Below are 17784 nucleotides of genomic sequence, written 5' to 3'. Positions count from 1 at the left end.
TGCACGGCTGTATTTATAGCCATGCCAATTTTCATTATTATTTTTTTCAGAAATACAGAAATACTTATATTCTCTGCTGAAATTTCCTATCGAAGCTGCCACGCTCCTGTGGTTCAATGAACATCAGCCACCTCTCGGACGAAGTTTGTCACAACATGTTCTTCTCTCGTCCCTTGATCTCTGCTAGCTGTGGCTTCTCTTCTTCTGGAAACTACCCTCATTTCTCTGCTACTGGCGTGAAGTTGGCTCTCCCAGCGGATGCGGAGCCTAACACTTGGACTTCACGTGTCTCCTCTGTCCCATGTCTTGGTTTGTGTCATGGGGTATTGGTTGCCCTGAGAACCACAAAACCGGCACGTGTCCAGCTGTGGGGCGTGGGAGAGGCTGCGGCAAAAGTCTCGGTGCGGCAGCGCGCATCCCAGCTCCCCGCATGGGGAGTCCTGCTGAGTCACGTCCCTCCCTCTCCCGCCGTGGGTTTGGCAGGAATCGCAGCCCCACTCCAATGCCCCGCTTCGAGAAATTGGTCTAATTAGAGAAGAGTGAAATGCTTCTCCCGCTTGGAGAGCCGCAGGTCCCCAGCCTACTTAAAGCTCCGCAGAAGACCATTAGCGCGACAGTGTGTCTCCCCAGAACTACGCATTTGCTCGCACGCTTGGCAGGGGGCCGACCAGATGTAGCCGGGCTGTCTGGAGGTGCCAAGCATAACAATTAACAGCCGCTTTGTGGTGGGATTGACAATGGCAGCTGCAAATCGCAGGCACGTTCGGCACCCACCTTGCTTCCAGGCGCAGCATAGTCCCCTTGCACCCTGCCAGGGGACACTGCCGGGGGTCAAGGAGATGAGGGTGAGGGTCCCTTGGCGCCAAATGGCCACAGGACCTCGGCGACTTACCGAAAACGATGTCCCATGGTGAAGGGCACCAGCTGATGATATGCGTCTTGGCTAAATCATTGAATATTGTACCTTATTTCTGTCAAGGTGCTGTTTGGGTTTTTTCATGCCGACTCAAGCTGCAGTTCTGCAAACACGGAGTAACTTTATCCAGGTGAACAGCCCTGTGGAGTTTGGGAGGGATGCTGCCATGTTCCTTGCTTGCAGTGGCAGGCACAAGCTGCTTTATTAGGTCTTAATTACTCCCTTGTTATCCAAAATTCCTAAATTTGCCACTACAGGCAGAGAGGAATAAAAATGTTGCACTTCTGCAGCTCAGATATTTGCAGCCATGAATAATACGCTCACTCATTTACTAATGGATACACTTCTCCTCTAATTTCTTTCCCCCTCCAGACATTTGCAAAAGCTCTTTTCATTCCCACCACACCTTTAGCGAGCACTAAGCCATTCTGTGTTTTGTTGCTCTTATCTCTTCTCTGAAAGCTTTTATTGACTGCTTGTTGGTTTTGCCTCCTCACCTTTTCCATTTCCTATCTAGCTTTTTTTTTTTTTCTTTTTTTGCTGTTGTTGTTTCAGGGCTTCAGATCTCGGAGAAGTCCCTTGCGGAGCTATTTTGGATATTTCTCACCGCAGCAGCTGAGAACTCCTAGAAGAGCTAACGACAGGAGCAATAATGAAAAGCACAGTTGGCTCCAGAATATGTTGGGATTGAGGGGGGTCAGTAAATTATTGAACTATCTGGATGAAGAATTCATATCCAAAAGCTATTTTGCCTTAGTACCTGAGTCTCATTTACATTTAAGAGCTGTAAGTTTTTTAGGGACGAGCTCTGAAGCTGCTTCTCTGCATATTTCTTGCTTCAAACAGAGGGAAGAGCCTCTTCCCTTTTCATACAGCACATGGCTGCAGGTAAAAAGCACTGTGAGTCGCAGGAGGGCCGGCTGGGGTCAGCCTCCACGCCAAACCGACGAGCAGCACCCGGTGATCCCGTCCAGCGATGAGTTTTTGTTTCTGCCCTCACCCCCGCACCGTGGCGGGCACCCACGGCAAACCTTTAACCGAGGCTAAACTGGGTGACCTGGCCGGTTTGCTCTGCTTTGCCTAAAACTGGGCACAGAGGCATCCCTTTCCCTTTCCATGCCCCTTGCGTGGGAATTACAGAGGGTCCAGGGCAGAGATTTGGTGAGAAGGCGGCACTGGGGCTCTCCCTCCTCCCTCGTACGGTCCCCATCGGTGTGACGGCGATGTGAAATCACCCTTTCTGTGGCCGTGGGAGGGGGACCCTGGCCGGCTGCCTCGGAGGTGATGGATGCACCAGGTTTTTTGGCCATTTCGCTGCGCAGGTTTGCAGCCAGGACAGGGATCCAGCGGCTCGGGCACCGACAGAGGCAGGAGGAGCCGGCAGTGCACAGGCAAATGAGAGCGGCTACCTGTTTTGCTTTGACTGCCAGTTGCCTTTGGCTGGAGAAAGGGACTTTCCGAATTGCTGATGCATGAAACCACTAGCAGCTCGACTTTGATCCCTGTACTTTGAAAGGAGTCCTGAGTTTTCCAAAACAACCGACTCTCATCAGAGGTCAGAGGCAGCCGTGTTTGCCGCATTTCTCTTCAGTCAGGAGCTCTGCCCTGCGTGTTCGGAAATGCCCAACTACCTCTAGGAACCTCAGTTTTGGAAGACTGGGCTTGTGGCTGCTTTTGGAAATAAACCACAGAGGCTTCCTGAGATGTTTTGGTGGCTGTTGGCCGCCTTAGAGCCACGGTAGCCAGAAGGGCTTTGTGCAGAAGCATTTCTGTAGCTCCTCAATGGAGAGGTGTAGGGTTGGCTGCCCTTCCAGAGCCTCTGGCTCTCCAAGCCTTGCCTTTCCTTGCTACCAGTCCTTTGGACATCAAAGCAGCTGGTTTGCTGAGGACCTTGCTCTGCAGAAAGGGGCTGGCGTGGCTCCCCACCATCGCTTGGTTTTTGCAAGGCAGAGAAAGGCTCGTAGCCCGGCTCAGGCAAAACCAGGAGAAGAAATGCAGAGTTTCTAGGTCATGCTGTTCTTGAGCGATGAGGCAAAGAGAGAAAACAGGTTAGGAGACTCTGGAAACACCTAGCAGAGAGCATTGCACAGCCCAGAAGATGGAGTCCTCTCTCACACGCCTTGCAAACACCTCGTCCGACCTGCCTCCTGCTGCGGCCAGGTCCCTTCTCCCAGGGATCTTGCTGTTTGCAGCCCAGCAAGCCCGTGGTTAAGCTGCCGCTTGTTTGGGGGAAGCGGAGAGGGGAAGATTCACCTCCAAGCAAGAAGCCGTGACGCTGCATCCGTCCTATCTGCCCTGGTTCTCCGGAGTATTCCCAGGATTTTTCTTTCCATGCTCCGCTGGAGTCTAATCCTGCATGCAGAAAATTCCTCATGCTTTTTGCTCTTATTCCTCCAGGGCATCTGTTTTCTCTTCCATTCTGTCTGGCTGTTCAACAGCCTGAACTCAGTTACTCTAATCCCTCCATCTTCAGTGATGTTCTCAGCTCCACATAATAAATATTAACAGCTTACATGTATCTTGGGGTTCTTATGCAAGGACTCCAAATAGCTTTATAGTTCATATGCACATGGGGCTCACTTTATTCGCCAGCAAAATACAGCCACCGATGAGACAGCAGTTGTTTAGCAACCTACAGCGACAACACACAATAGTTAAGACGGGAAGTGAAGATAAATATCGTATCCATTTGAAACTCCAGGAGGGGATTGGAGTTGGCAGAATATAAGTCCTTGTGCTGAATTTTAGCCAGAATACTCCAAATAGCATTCCTATGCTTACAGAAAGAGCTATAGGATTTAAAATACCTAACCCATCCCTGGTGGTTTATTTACAACTCAAGTTAACGGCACTGACATTTTAGGATGCCAGCGACGCTCTTAACCGGAGAAAGGCGAGTCACTTGAGTAATGAACTGTACAGGATTACTCTAAAGCCCTTCCTCAGAATTTCTAGGGAAGGAAAAACCAGACTAATATATATAAACAACTATCTATTATCTATCAAACTGAAAAATATTTATATATTTTAGGCAGCTTCACCCTTCAGCTATCTCTGCCCCTCAGTGACAGGAGGCCAACTGTGGGATTTTTTTTCCATGGTGCCACAAACTCTTCTGCTATCTCCTAACACTCTCAAAACTTTATTGTGGTGGAAAATAAAAGGGGAGAGGGAAGAAGAGCATGTTCCTCTTCAGAGCACGGCAGCTGAGGGTGCAGAGCCTCTGGTTGACGATGCTGCATTTCCCTCGCATGGGCCAGGGAACATTGGTGGCACGGAGTGGCACTTGTTCACCGCGTGCTTCTTCCCTATTGGAAAGTCCAGGTGTGCCAAAAGCAACCGAGTGTGAACGAAGAGGGGAACAGGAACGAACCAGCCCACGTTAGCTTCAGCTGATGCCTCAGCTGCTGAAGAAAACCCAAGCCCCGGGTGACTTGCCCACAGACCACGTACTGGAGCTGAGCACTAACTGCCGGCTGTGACCCTGCCTGGCTATCCTGCCGCTATTTAAAGATTTTGTTATAAATGGGTGTGCTGCTCAGCTAATAGAGAGCTTAAAATAAAAAAAAGTCCACGGTGATCCTTCAGCAGCAGAGACAGCGAAGACCTCAGTTTTAGATGGCATCAAAGGGCCCCCCCATAGCTGCACACCCCCATTCCCCAAGGCAGCTCGGGAGTTTCCAGGTCTTCCTCTGATGGCTTATTTCCATCCCAGCCTGGAGTGGACATGATCCTGCCAAGCATTTTTTGGAAACTGCCCTTTCCCGGTGCTGCAGAGCCCCCCCGGCTTGTGCTGGGACCATGAGATGGGGGGGCAGAAGGTGCAGACGGCTGCCAGCAAGGGCGTCTTGCCAACACCCGCTCAGCCCCCTCCACCAGCACTGGGTGTTCCCCACCAGGTTGCTGGAAAGGTTTCTCGGGGGAGGAGAAGCAAGGAGGGAGAGAAAATTAGGGAATCGGCTGTCTCCCACCCAGGCACCTCCGCCTGGTGAGGTGGTAACGGGGTTTTGTGGGGGGAGCAAGAGCACAAGCCAAGAGAAGGTTTTTGGGGCTGGCTCAGGACAGAGGCACCGCTTTAACTCCAGAGCAACGCAAGCCCCAGCTCCGTACTGAAACCAGCGCCAGTGTGGCCTCCTCTTCCGATCAGCTCTTTCTGGAGATCCTCAAAGGCAGCAGGGAGTCTACAAAGCCCTTTCCAGTCTTCGCTGGGTTTTCTCCACGTCCCTGGTGTGCAGCGAGGCGCACGTGGCTTCGGTCCTCCCCAAGAGCATCTTAAAAGTCTTTGCATCAACTTCAGCCCTGCCGAATCCTCAGCACGCCGCTTCAGCTCGGCTGCCCGCTCACCTCGCTGCCGGCCCGTGAGCGTTGGGACTGGGATCTTCTCCCAGTCTGTCTCACCAGCCACAGCCTGAGCACCTCTAACGACCCTCAGCCAGCGTCCCTGCTGCTCCCGTTCCAGGGACAGGACTTCTCATTTCTACCCTTGTCTCGCAGGGGGACAGCTCTTGAAAAATAAGATTAGCTGCCTTTACGGCAGACTTGTTCTCCTATTCAGATCTTAATTTGCCAGCTCCTCTCCAGCAGTCTTGTGGTGCATAGCTGCAGTGTTTTTTTCTCTCTCTGCCTAGGACTTTACATTTCTAGTGGTTTTGAATTTCACTACACTGCAAAAAGGCCCCTGCTCTTGTTTCTCCAGATCGCTCCAGTTCTGTCCTCTTCCATCCACTCCTTCATTTTAAAGGGACAGGGGAGAAGAGGTTTTTCCACTGTTCTTAGAGCCTGCATCTTCCCCTCACTCCCCAAGGACAACATTAAATACTGACATTCGCTCACGAGCCTCATTCCCCTGTACACAATGTTCAGTCTGTTTCTTTGACCTGGACTCCAAGCCATGGCTTACACAGCATGTACAGAAGACCTATTTTCCTCGTCTTTTTTCCAGTGGCTGTACACACACAGCTTAGCATGATCCACCCGCTCCTACCCACTTTATTTTTTCATACTTCATAAACTGGTAATTATGCCAAAGGATAAGTTTGTTTTGCGTGATCTGCTTTATATAAGTGTGTTTGGCAATTCTTAAAATTTTATCTGGAGCATCCACATGCTGGAATATTTCCCATTGGAACTGTTCTTGGTATAAGTTAGCGAATACCACAGATAAATGGGATGAGGGAATAAGCAAGAAAGACTTGTTTATACAGCTATCGAAATCCGTGCCAGGTTAGGGAATGCAGAATAGGATAAAACCTCTCCAACTCCATTTTAGTTCATACCAGGATCACACCATCCTATTAAATAGCCACACAATAACCTGGAGGAAAAGATAGGATCCCCAGGTCGAACAATGTTTTGGCATGGTCCTGGTCAACCCGGCCAGGCTGGGCTCGGATACCTGAACTCCCTGCTCCTCACAGGCAGAGGACACGGGTGAGGGACTGCCAGCCCCTGCCTCCATCAGCCTCGGGAACAAGGCACCAAACCTCAGGCAGCTCTGCTGCCTTCCCCTCCGCGCCACTGAACGCCGCTTCCCTGGCAGGGTTGGAAGGGTCTCGACGTTCGGTGCCTGCGCCAGCACATTCAGCACACCCAGCCTTCCTGGGAACTACAGGAGGGCAGGGAAACGCCAGCTTCCACAGGCAGCCCAGCAGCCGAGAGCCCTGCACGATTCACACGAAACCCCGCAGGGCAAAGCCGTGCCAGCGGGAGCTGGAAGGGACAGCGGTGGAAAGCTGCCCACGTGCGTGCAAGGGATCCTTGTTGCCACTTCCGAGGAAACGGGCGTTTCTCACCGCTCTGATCCTGCCCACATATTTCTCAGCAAACTCAGATCTTGCCTCGGGGCACTCAGTGCTATTTGATTTATCCAAAGCAATAAATCGCCCTCCGCTCCTTTCTAAGCTGGCATGCCACAAGTGCCTTGAACCCACATGCACCAGGGCTTGGCTACACGCTGGCCTGCTACTTCATCCTGATCCCTTCTTCCCACTCCCCTTCTTCCTAAACTGACCAGCCTGAAAGCAAAAATATGTCTGGGAAGGAGCTCAGGCCGGCTGCCTCACTTGCCTTTTCTCCTGTAATTCTCCTCTAGCCCTCTCTTGGCTTTGCCTGCTGCCTTCTCGCAGCTCCCCATGGAGCCACCAACAGTGGTCATCCCCTCAGCCTCCCCGTTGTTGCTGGGGAAAAGCTCCTTCCCCGGGGAGCCAGGCCGAAGGGGAAGGCTGGAGCAGGGAGGGAAGAGGCTCGCTTGCCGCCTGCTGTCAGAAGCTTGAACTGAAGAGGAAGATCAGCCCTGATCCCGACGGTTCTGCCAACGGAGTGCAGGCCTCGGCTGACCCGATGCAGCATCCCTCCTCTCCTCGCTGCCCACCTCTCTGCTCCGAGACGAGGGTGCACATCTGCATCTTCAAGGCAGCCGCATCAAGACACAGCTTTGGTTCTATCCGCGTGTGACTTCCCACTATGCGCTACCAGAAGCCCATACAGGAAAACCATGTTTACAAACTCCACCTGCCCTCTACGGTTTTCCAGATGGCCTGCATTATAGGAAACTGTGTGCATTTTGCCTACAAAAAAAACAATAATTGGAGTTTATAGTTTAGCTCCGAGCTACAATCCAACACCAAAGGTCAGCAAACAAGCCTGGAACAAAGACCTTATGCTTTTAAGTCACCTGCAAGGGCTCAGGCCACTTTTACAACAGAAGCTTGCCTGCTGCAAGGTGCAACCACCTATTCTGGGGGATGAGAGGGTTTCACCAGGAAGAGCTGTCACACCCACACACGACATCGTAAGGAAGAGAGCAAGCCACATAGGTGCCAATGAGTATAGCTATAAGTTATTTATTCTGCAAAATAGAGGTATCTTCTATGGAGTTGAACACTGGAATCACAGCATTATGAATCGAGTTGTGGAAACATTATGACAGCACACACACACACGCAGGCACACACACGTACACCTACACACACGCACACGCAACCTTTGTACAGGCCCCTGCTCTTGCATTATCCCAAGGGAGCCCTCTCTGCATGTTTATTTGCAAAAACTTGCAGCGAGGGTTGCGTTCAAGACCCCTTCCCCTATTCACAGGGCTTCTGAGGGAACGAGGTTGGTCAGGATTGGGTGCATGGCACAGGCAACACGTGTCGAGCACGCTGCACACAATTCCCAGCCCAGTGTTCAGCACATCCTGGATAGGAGTTAACTCTGGGCAGAACACAGCCCTCAGCGGAGCACTCTCATTCTTGCCTCAGTCTTTGCTCACGCAGCCGAGCGCAGGGTGTCTGGAGGAGGCAGATTTCCATGTTAGGACACAGTCAGTGCTCCCTGCTCGCCATGGTCCATGTTCCAAAGCCTGTAAAACTCTGCAAAATCCACATAAGGCTCCACACGTCCATCTTCATCTGGCTGGAGTGAGTGGGTGGGTCGGGAGCGGAAGAGACCCCCATCTGAACTTGAGCTGCTACTCTGCGTGTGAGTATTAGTTGACTGGAGTGTCACAGTTGGGCTTTGGCTATGGAGGGAAAGAGAGAGAGAGAACACAAGCATCTTTATTTTTCCCCATCTGATGCTTTGGACAAGAAAAGCACCAGAACAAGTGCCAGCTTCTTCACAGATCAAGCTATCCTTAGCAAACAGGTAAGAAGGTGCAGTCTCTTGCTCTATCAGAGCACTAGAACTGTTGAGGACTGCTTGGAATTAACAAACACCAAAGATATCCGATTCACATTTAACTGGAAGGCCTTAAGTACAACCAGGTGTGTCTCAGGAACAGAGGAAAGGAAGCAGGAAAAAAAAAATAATTAAAAAAGAGGCATGCACTCTGCTGGCCTCCCCATACCCATACAGTATGAGCTTTACGGGAAGAGTTTGGCAGCAAGGAAAGCTATTCTTGCATGACCTGTGTTGCAGCCAAAGCAGCTCTAGTGCGTCAGCCTCATTGTTTCTGGAGCTACCAGAACACTATACCCAGACAGCTTCTTCACTTTGCAGGGCGTACACACACCACCCTGTGCCAAGGGCTGAACCTGAAGCAGAGCCACTAACTAGCATGACCCTGCAAAGTGGATCCAAGCAGGATCCAATTCTGACCTTTATACTTTTTTTTCTTCCCCAGCCTCTGCCTGTGAGCAAGCCAACTTGTGCAGCGCAGCCTCTCCAGCAGCCTTAGAGGTGACCTGCATAGCCCTTCTTCCTTACGAAAATGAAGGGCACCCACACTCTCTCTGTGCATAGCACCCAACACACTTGGCATACAAGAACCCAAAGAGAAGGGCTGCTCGCTGCCAGAGTGCCCTCCGCAAACAGCAGCAGATGCTGCTCCCAAGGCATGTTCCCAGAGCTGGCTTCAGAGCTGCTCGCTTTACTCATTCCCACTCCTCACACACTCACATTCCAGCTAACACATTATGCTGGCTGTCAATACTGCAGTCAAGAGGGCCACACTCCAGATAAAGGAATGATTGACAGGTAACTGACAGGCATCTCTCTGCTTTTCAACCACTTTACACAGTGTGAGGTGTGGAGAAAATCTGCGGGTAGCAAGAGAGCAGGACTTTTACTTAGTGAGGGTGGGGGTGGCTTCATCCAGAGTTGAGCTGCTGTGGGCACCATTGACCATCTGGCCTTGGGAAGGCATGACAAGAGACAGCGTGACGCTTGTCTTGCTTGTACTTTGGGAGCTGGAATACGGCACAGAGACTGGGTAGACACGGCCTCCTGAGAAAGGAGAAAACAAGAGTTATAAAATGCAGTTGAGACATGAGTGACTAGGGGTATGCAGTGGCAAAGAAAGGCCAAAGAACCCAAGGATTTGTATTAAACTGCCTTTCTTAGATGCTATACTGTATTCTGTCAAATTGTCACAGACTCTACGTCTCAGAAGCCAATAATCTCTTTAATAAGAAAATTCCTTCTACACCGAGTATCTCTTCTTCCAATGTTAAGTCAGTGCTGGATCGATCAAGAGATCTTATCTTCCACCCTCCATTTTGTTTCATTCTCTCCCCAACATACCTTGCGTTGGTGTCAGCGTGGGCTGGCTCATCTCACCCAAGGGGTACCCAAAATTCCTCACAAGCAGAGTCATGTCTTCATGCCGGGGACAGAACTTGGACCGTTCCCCACCACTGGCAAAAGTGTCGCAGTGGATCCGCTTAACCCGGTCCACTACTGCTTGTGCCACAGCATCCAGCGATGTCTGCTTGGCAAACTCTGTGGCTATCATGGCTGCAATTTCCTGAGCAGAGAAGGTGGCGGGGAAAGGGGAAGACAGAGGAAGGATGTTCAGGAGATTTTGGAGGAAACCTTTTCCTGCTATCTGATCTAAGAGTTTTATGGCAATTCATCCAACTGTGATGCTTGCCAGTCTCACCTGCTGATATGTGCCCTTGTGCCTTGATCATCCCATTCCATTTAATGGGCTACTTCTAAGGGACAGGCAGCTGCCTAGAAGAACCAGCTTGGCAAAGCAGCTCCCATATTATTACAGACTGGAATGGGGTGGCACAGGCATTCAACCTGGCCAGCACACACAGGACAGACGAGGAGGAAAGTCTGTATGAGAGCGGCTGACAGCGCTGGAGTGAGTCAATAGCCAAGGGAACGTTTCCCCTGTGAGCAGGCTCACCTGGTTGGCCTGCCCAGGCCCGTGAGCTGCCTCCAGCGCTTTGTAGAGCCCTTCAGACATGAGCACCAAGAAGCCAGTCACCCCATCCAGCGAGTGCCCTCCGTGGATTTCAGGCTCTGCTATGATGGGCTTAGATTTAGCAGCACTGGAAAGAGACCATGTTATTTAGTATTTAATGGTGATGCAGTAGGTGAGAACAGAGGGGTCATGAAGAAAAGGAGGGCTTGAAACCTCAAAGTTGAGTTTTTCTGACCTGAGCAGTTCAATATCAGTATAGCCGTATTTGACTTTGTAATCTCCAATGCGCCGAGTGCTTTCCTGCCCACGAATAGTTCCCACTTGTTTTATTTTCCCTGCATCCAAGCCTGCCAGATTGAAAAACAAGAAAGTTTAATTGACTTTGGGAAACTTGCAGGACTTCCTCTGGTTACACTGACAGGAATGAGAAAAGAAATACCCATAACTAAAGAGAATTCTAGGACAAAACAAGATGCCAAAGAATCATTAGGAGCCCAACAGGGAGAAAAGGAAGAGCGGTTTGCTGTGTTCCAAGGGACACCTTTTCATTAGTTGTAATCTGGGAAGAAGAAGGAGAGATGCACACAACCCAACACGTACACTCTGAATGCAACGGTTGGCCCCGAGACAAAGCCCACATCCTGGTCCAACGCCACCAGTGGCAGCTGGTCTGGGTCTACAGGCATTCGCTGAAAAGGCAGGGAACATCTGCGCCTGTCAGCTCTGGACTGTGCGATGGGAGAAGGCAGGAAGGAGGAGAATGTATGTGAAGGATTCTGCTTTTTCTTCTGCCTGTTATTGATCCCTGCTCCTAAACTCCACATAACGATTTCACTAATACACTAGATTGCAGGGGGAAAAAAGGAGAACTATCTACACAAGGCACTGAATTTGCTCAAGTGCTCAAACTCATGTGGGCTACTCCTAAAATAAGGACAATGACCAAACAAGTATTTATCTAAATAAATTTAAGGTGATATACCTCTGGCAGGGGCTAGGAGGGAATCCCATCTTGGGGAAGGTTCTAATAGGGACCATGCAGGTGCGGCTACTATTTGAGGCAGGACTCAGAGCAGATGAGCCATTTACCTGGCCTGTTCTGGCAATTCCCCTTTCCTGGTTATACCTAGACCCAACAGGCAGAAAACGTTATTTTGAGATTTTATCTAGGGATGACTGTCCTCAGTGCAAGGTGAAGGCAGAGGTCCAGCTGAAACTCTCCCTCTGAGTCAAACCAAGCCTCACTGCACAGATGGCTCCACACCTACCCCAGCAGTAAGACACAACTCTGCCATCTGCTACAGACCAAAGCTGACTCATCAACATGGCCTGGCTCATTTGCCAGCTCTTGGCAGGGGGATACACGCTATCGACAGACACAAACACAGGGAAGCTCACAGAACGCCAGAGAGGTTGTGTCTAAATCACAGCAACTCTCCTGGAGCACCAAACAGGCTGCAACATGCTGGGTGAAGAGTCACAAAGGCATAAGACCCTTCCCCCAGGAGAGGTGTGATACAGGCACCATTGTGATAAACGCTATCCCCTCTACCTCTTAACACTCTGCTTCAGCCTAGCCCTACAACGACCTCCTTTGGGCTCCCAAAACAGCCTGTGCACACTGGCTTGTTCCACAGGCTTTCCCTTCCGCTGGGACTGCCAGCAGGAGAGCCACTGCTGCGCCAAGTTAAGGTCAGTATTTCTAGCAGATCCCTGTTCTGCTGTGGACTGCAGCTAAATTCTGCAATTTTGGCAGTAGAAAGGCAGTCAAAGGGTCTCTTCCCCTGGATTCTTGCATTCAGTCTTCTGTTTCACAGCACGTACCACTACTGCAGGAGTATGAGTAAAAGAGGAAATGGAAGAGAACTAGAAAACAAGACCCAGCAGCAGAAAATGACCACATCACAGCCTCACCAGATAAGAATATATCTACCAGGTGAACCTAACGAAGAATGCCAAGTTAGATCTACCTAAACAAAGGTAAGAACATAAGTTTCTCAATAAGAAGAATTCGGTACTAGCAATCACACAAGTGGTCTGGGCTAGTTCTAGGCCAAGAAAGAAAACATGTCAAACACTGTAAAGGAAAAGGGAAGTTGCCTAAAGCAAAATGTCAGCCTTAAGTTCAATAGTTACTGATGTAAGAGCGGTAAATGCCAGTGCTTGGCCTGGCTTTGTCTGAAGCTAGCTGCTTTTTTTTTGCAGCAGCAGCTTGTACAAAGGCATATTGAAATGCACCATCCCGAGGGTGCAGCATCACACAGAACTTAACCCAGCATAACTGTGGTTTACCTCCAAAGGAGCAGTCATATACTGTCCATCCTGCTTCTACCCTCTGGCTGCGTGTTTCCACTCCTGCCTTCCTATCGACTCCAGCAATCACACAGCTGGAGGGCAAATCAATGTCAGTTTGGCAGTCGGACACAAAACTAACACTCAAAACTTGAAAAGAAAGGGTAGCTTTCTGCTGGTTCAGTGAGCTGAACTTACTCTGTAGACTCACAATGGCTAGATATACAGAAAAAGAAAGGACTGAACCAGTCATCTGAAACAACAGTAAGCTTCTTTTTGTGGTCATTTATTGTTTCCAGCAGCTTGAGTCATTCCTGGTGCCCCAGACTAGCAGAGGTACACAATGTTCTCAGATAAGAACATGAAACCCAACACTCACCCAGCTGGGAGAAGCGAAAAAGTTCATCCTCATTCTCTGTCGTATGGTCCACATTGAGCTGAGTCACCTGCAGCCCATCCACCGTGGACTTGCATAACAGTGCCCGATTGGTACCTGCAGTGGGAGCAGCGAGATGAGGCACCAGATAGCTCTGCCGTTAAGAGGGAGAACATATCCAAATGGAAAAGGAACAGGAGAGGGGAATAAACACAGAAAAGAAGAGAAAGGCTCATGTACTGTCTCAGCATGTTCTTCAAAAAGTAGCCTTGCTAGCAGCATAGTAGGCCTGCTAGGCAGCTCTTCATCCAGGCCTGAGCTGGTATCTCACAAGAAAGCTCTCCGTGTCTCAGTGAACCTGCATTACTGCCTCTCAACCCATCTTCCCTCTGTTCTTTGGTCACACACATTGCATCAGCCAACATCTGCACAGATAAAGAGCCAGGCTGATTTCCTCCTGATATCACTCCTCGGCCACAGTCCAAAGAAACTGTCCCCCACATTCAAATTTCTTTCACTTCCTAGAACAACAGCCATCCTCAGAAATGCCTAGACTGAGCTGCTGACAAAGAACAACTCACCCACGTTGGCGATATAGAGTTTGTTGTTGAGAACAACAGCCACAATAGCCATGGCTCCTCCAGAGATCTCCTGCTCTACAACCTTCAATCTCTCCACAATCTTCTGGTACTGAGGAGGCAGCTGGTGGTGAGGGACACCCTGAAACCCAAAATGAGGGGAAAGCTTACACACACAGTCACCACAGCTGGAATCAAAGTTCTGTAGGGAGGGGACTCGTCTTGGCGTGTCTTAGCCTCGTGTCAAGCCTGTGCAAGACATACAATTATTTGTTCAATCCTAACAAATGACACAGCTGATAAGGTTCTGGAGACATCAGTCCAGTTCACCTGAAGAACAGAATACACATCTGCCCAGATGCCATGCAAATTTGAGGCCTTGCCTCTCATCTACATCACATGGCTTTGTCCTGGAAGAGCCACATGTACAGGTTGAACTCCTCTCCGTGATACGTTCAGCTCCTTACTACGGTAACCAATGATGGGTCTAAGCAGCGCCAGTATGAACAGTGGGAACTCTTGGAAATGGACCAAGACGCTTGCTTCACTTCATGCAAACTCCCAGAAGAGAACCACCAAGAAATAATATTCAATTACAGCCTCCCTTGGACCAGACTGACTAATATGCCCAAACCTCACCCAGCGATCTGGAAGGTGGGACCTCCAGCAATCTCTGTTCTTAAGGCTACATATTACCTCTGGTAGCTGGGACTGCAAGCTGGCCTTCTCTGCCAAGGCATCATCAATGGACTCCAGGAAACTTCTTTCCACCACATCAAAAGCCTAAAAAAGGCCATAAAGAGAATCTAAGCTCTTATCAAGTGTCTACAGACCTATGGGGCTACCCATCCCCACCTCCCTAAGACTGGCTCATAAGAATGGATGATCACTATATACAGACATTCAAGGATCACTACATCACATTGAAACACAATTATTTCAGCGCATCTAGTTAACAGCTTGTAAAAACAATCTGCAACAACTCAAAACAGGAGACAACAACATAAAAATTACATTCACAGCAATGTCAGAGACCTATCTGATTTTGTGTGTTGATTGTAAGAACTTGCCTATCACTCAAGAAAGTGCACTCACAAATCCATCTCCCCACACGTTAACTTCTCCCTTTCACTCACTGTCATCTCCTTCACAGGCTGACTTGTTCCTACATGTCCAGTGAAAATAAGCGGCAGCTTCCTGCAGAGCTCTCAGCACTGTGCTGACAGAGCCAGGGGGACAGATGGGTATGAGGTGGGAGTGAAACAAAGCGCTATAGCTAGTCAGGATGAGTGCAGTTGCAACCATTGGCAGATGTTTCCAACCCCCACAGAAACCAGATGCTGCTCCCCTGGTGGCAAAAAGAGGAGGTGGGTAGTGTGAGAAGCTGGAGCCGTTCCCAGCCAAAGCTTCTTTACCTGCAGCAGAACTCGGCGCACATCAGCATCGCTGTGATCTGCATGTAGCTGGCCGAGCAGCAACTCCGCAGAGAGCCTCTGACCCACAAAGTTGGTGACTCGGTTGCCATCATAGCCATTGAAGACACCATAGAGGTAGCAGTTGTTCTCACTCCTGTCAAAGAGGGCAGAAGCAAAGAGGTCACAAATGTCTCTAAGACACAGACATACACAAGTTCCTCCAGACACTTCCTGCATGCTCAGGCCCCAGCCTCTTCTTCCGAGTCAAACTAAATACCACTTTTACCTGCCCTTGTGTCTGCAGGAGCCTGTGTCCCAGATGCAACCCACTTACCTGAATTTTAACCAGTTATCTTCCAAGGGGTGACCCTCTGTCCCCTTGCCATCTGCAGTGTAGGAACGGTTTGGAGCTGAGCCCACCCCAGAGAGATGGCAGGATGGTAAGTCATCTGTCCAACTGGGCTGCTGTTCCTAGGAGACAGAAAGAGGAAAGAGACCATGTAAACCCCAATCAGCCTGAAGCAAGGATCCTGGTCCAGTACAGGTTACAAGTCCATCCCCACCCTCTGCTCAACCCTTTTCCCTTTGCTAACAGGGTAGCACACCACCCCAGCCAATAACTTCATATTCCCTGCTGCAGAACTGGATCACTTACCACCTCCTTTCCCTCTGAAGCTGAGCTCTGGCTGCACCTCCGGCTCTTGCTAACAAGAAACCAGAAGTGAAATTTGCACCGGAGTTTTACGCTCGATACAGCACAGCGCTAGCTTAGCTATTCATTTGGTGAATCAGACCCTCACGCATCCGTGGCGCAGGAGTACAGGGAAGGCTCCGGTCTCCCACCAGAGTACGCTCACCCAGGACAAGGGGACTGGGGCCCTGTTGCTGCCAGCAATTAGAGAGACATCCCCGGGGCCGCCATCTCCCTGGTGCACACTGCCAGTACACACACACACAGGGCCTGCAAACGCCAGCTGCCCCCTCACACAGCTGAGCACCCGAAGCAACACAGGCACAGCCCCCCCCAGCCACCTGCCGCCCCCCACCAGTCCCACAGCGCTGCAGGCCAGCCCGAAGTGGGGATCGATGACCCCCCCCCCGCAAGCTGGGACCCCCCCTGCCCTCAGGCGGCACAGAGGGTGGGAGGGCAACAACCCCCCTCCCCACTGAGGGGGGAAAGATCCCGGCCCTCGCCGGGCCTCCCCCTTCCCACACGGCACTGCGGGGGACGGACGGACGGACGGACGAGGAGGAGGAGGAGGAGGAGGAGGAGGAGGAGGCGGCCCGGGTACCCCCTCGCACCCACCTGAGGGGGTGCGTGTGCACGGAGGGGGGGAAGGTGCCACTCACACTCTGCAGCAGACTCCTCCTCTGCGCCGCCATCTTGGAGCAGGAGCGACCTCCTTCCCGCCCGCCCTTCTCCTCCAGAGCAGACGAGTCCGCCGGATAGAGCGGCCGCTCCTCAAAAGCCCGCCTTTCCTCCTGGCTCCGCCCACCCGCCTGAGAATGCCCACGCCCCTTACTCCTCCCCGCCTCGCCCAATGGGCGAGAGCGGCGGGCTGCGCTCGAGCGCAGGGGGGCGGGCGCAACTTTCCCCCCCGCCCCCTCAGGCTCCGCCCCCCGCGCTGAGGCGGCGGCGGTTCCCTCCCGGTGAGTGTCCGAGCCCAGACATGGCACTGGGCCGTCGGCTTTGAGGGCACTCGGAAACGTGGCCTGAGCCATGCTGGTGGGACTCTCTGGGGCTCCCGAAGTGATACCCTGGAGAAGAGTGTGCTCCCCGTTCCCCCCAGACACACTGCGGACCCTGTGGTATAGGGGAGTCTGCGGTGGTGCTTGCCTGCGTGGTCAGCATGCATCCCTGAGAAGAGAAATCCCACAGACGTGAAATATTTTTAAATTCCCCTGTTGTTACCCCTTCCTCTGGTCTAGGGGGAACGGAGACATCTCCATTTCTTACCTTGTGGCCTTCGGTTGTGTGAGAAAAAGGCACCTTTTGGCCACCGCTGCAAGCATGTGCGGAGGGGAGGGCGGGAGGGGCAGGGTTGTGAGGATGCTGTGAAATGGGGTCACCCTGAGTGCCAGAGAGCCCTGAAGGACCCTGGTGTTGAAATGTGTTTGTTAGCACTGTGTCATGTTTTGTGCAACCTCTAGGGAAGACCAAGCCCAGGGAAGACCAAGCTACCAGCTCTCAGCCTCACTGCTGCTCTGTAGATACCACAAGAGGCGTCCGTTTGTCTCGGCTTGGAGTCCGTCTTCTGCCGACCGAGGCGATCCACAGCCCTTTCCCACCCTCTTTTGCAGGCCATAACAAGGACATAGTGGGACCATGCCCTCAGGCCAGTAATGGGAAGGTGTCTAGAACAGCTGACAGGTTGTTCTCAATACCTACTGCAGTTCAGAGCAGTCCTTGGTAGTCTTGAGTCAGGCACAACAGTAAAATGGCTTGTGTGCCTGCCTGAACAATACAGACAAAACCAGAGATCGATGATTTTGCTGTTTAAGATCCGTTCTAGGCTGAGGTAGGCTGTTTCAAGAGGGACAGGTTCCATTAAATCAGC

At 51.2% G+C, this 17784-nt stretch overlaps 1 protein-coding gene across 1 annotated transcript; it reads right to left on the bottom strand.

Moving 5' to 3' along the window:
• Positions 1-7750: 7750 nt before the first annotated feature.
• On the bottom strand, positions 7751-16678 carry TAB1 (TGF-beta activated kinase 1 (MAP3K7) binding protein 1). Its single transcript, XM_049821787.1, has 11 exons — positions 16577-16678; positions 15561-15697; positions 15227-15380; positions 14508-14594; positions 13815-13953; positions 13237-13350; positions 10801-10912; positions 10548-10692; positions 9935-10157; positions 9481-9637; positions 7751-8432 (listed from the first exon to the last, which is right to left on the bottom strand). Exons 1-11 carry the CDS (start codon positions 16607-16609, stop codon positions 8225-8227), a joined length of 1509 nt encoding a protein of 502 aa, XP_049677744.1. The 5' UTR covers positions 16610-16678; the 3' UTR covers positions 7751-8224.
• Positions 16679-17784: the final 1106 nt, after the last annotated feature.

The sequence above is a fragment of the Accipiter gentilis genome, chromosome 18, assembly GCF_929443795.1.
Source record: "Accipiter gentilis chromosome 18, bAccGen1.1, whole genome shotgun sequence".
NCBI lineage: Eukaryota > Metazoa > Chordata > Aves > Accipitriformes > Accipitridae > Astur > Astur gentilis.
Note: the sequence above shows the minus strand (reverse complement) of the source record. Positions and strands in the feature narration are given on the sequence as shown.

Coding starts and splice junctions, on each gene's coding strand:
- TAB1 (XM_049821787.1), bottom strand. CDS start 16,609: ATGGCGGCGCAGAGGAGGAGTCTGCTGCAGAGT. Junction 15,381..15,560: donor GATAACTGGTTAAAATTCAG/GTAAGTGGGTTG, acceptor CCTCTTTGACAG/GAGTGAGAACAACTGCTACC. Junction 14,595..15,226: donor TGCGCCGAGTTCTGCTGCAG/GTAAAGAAGCTT, acceptor GGCCTTTTTTAG/GCTTTTGATGTGGTGGAAAG.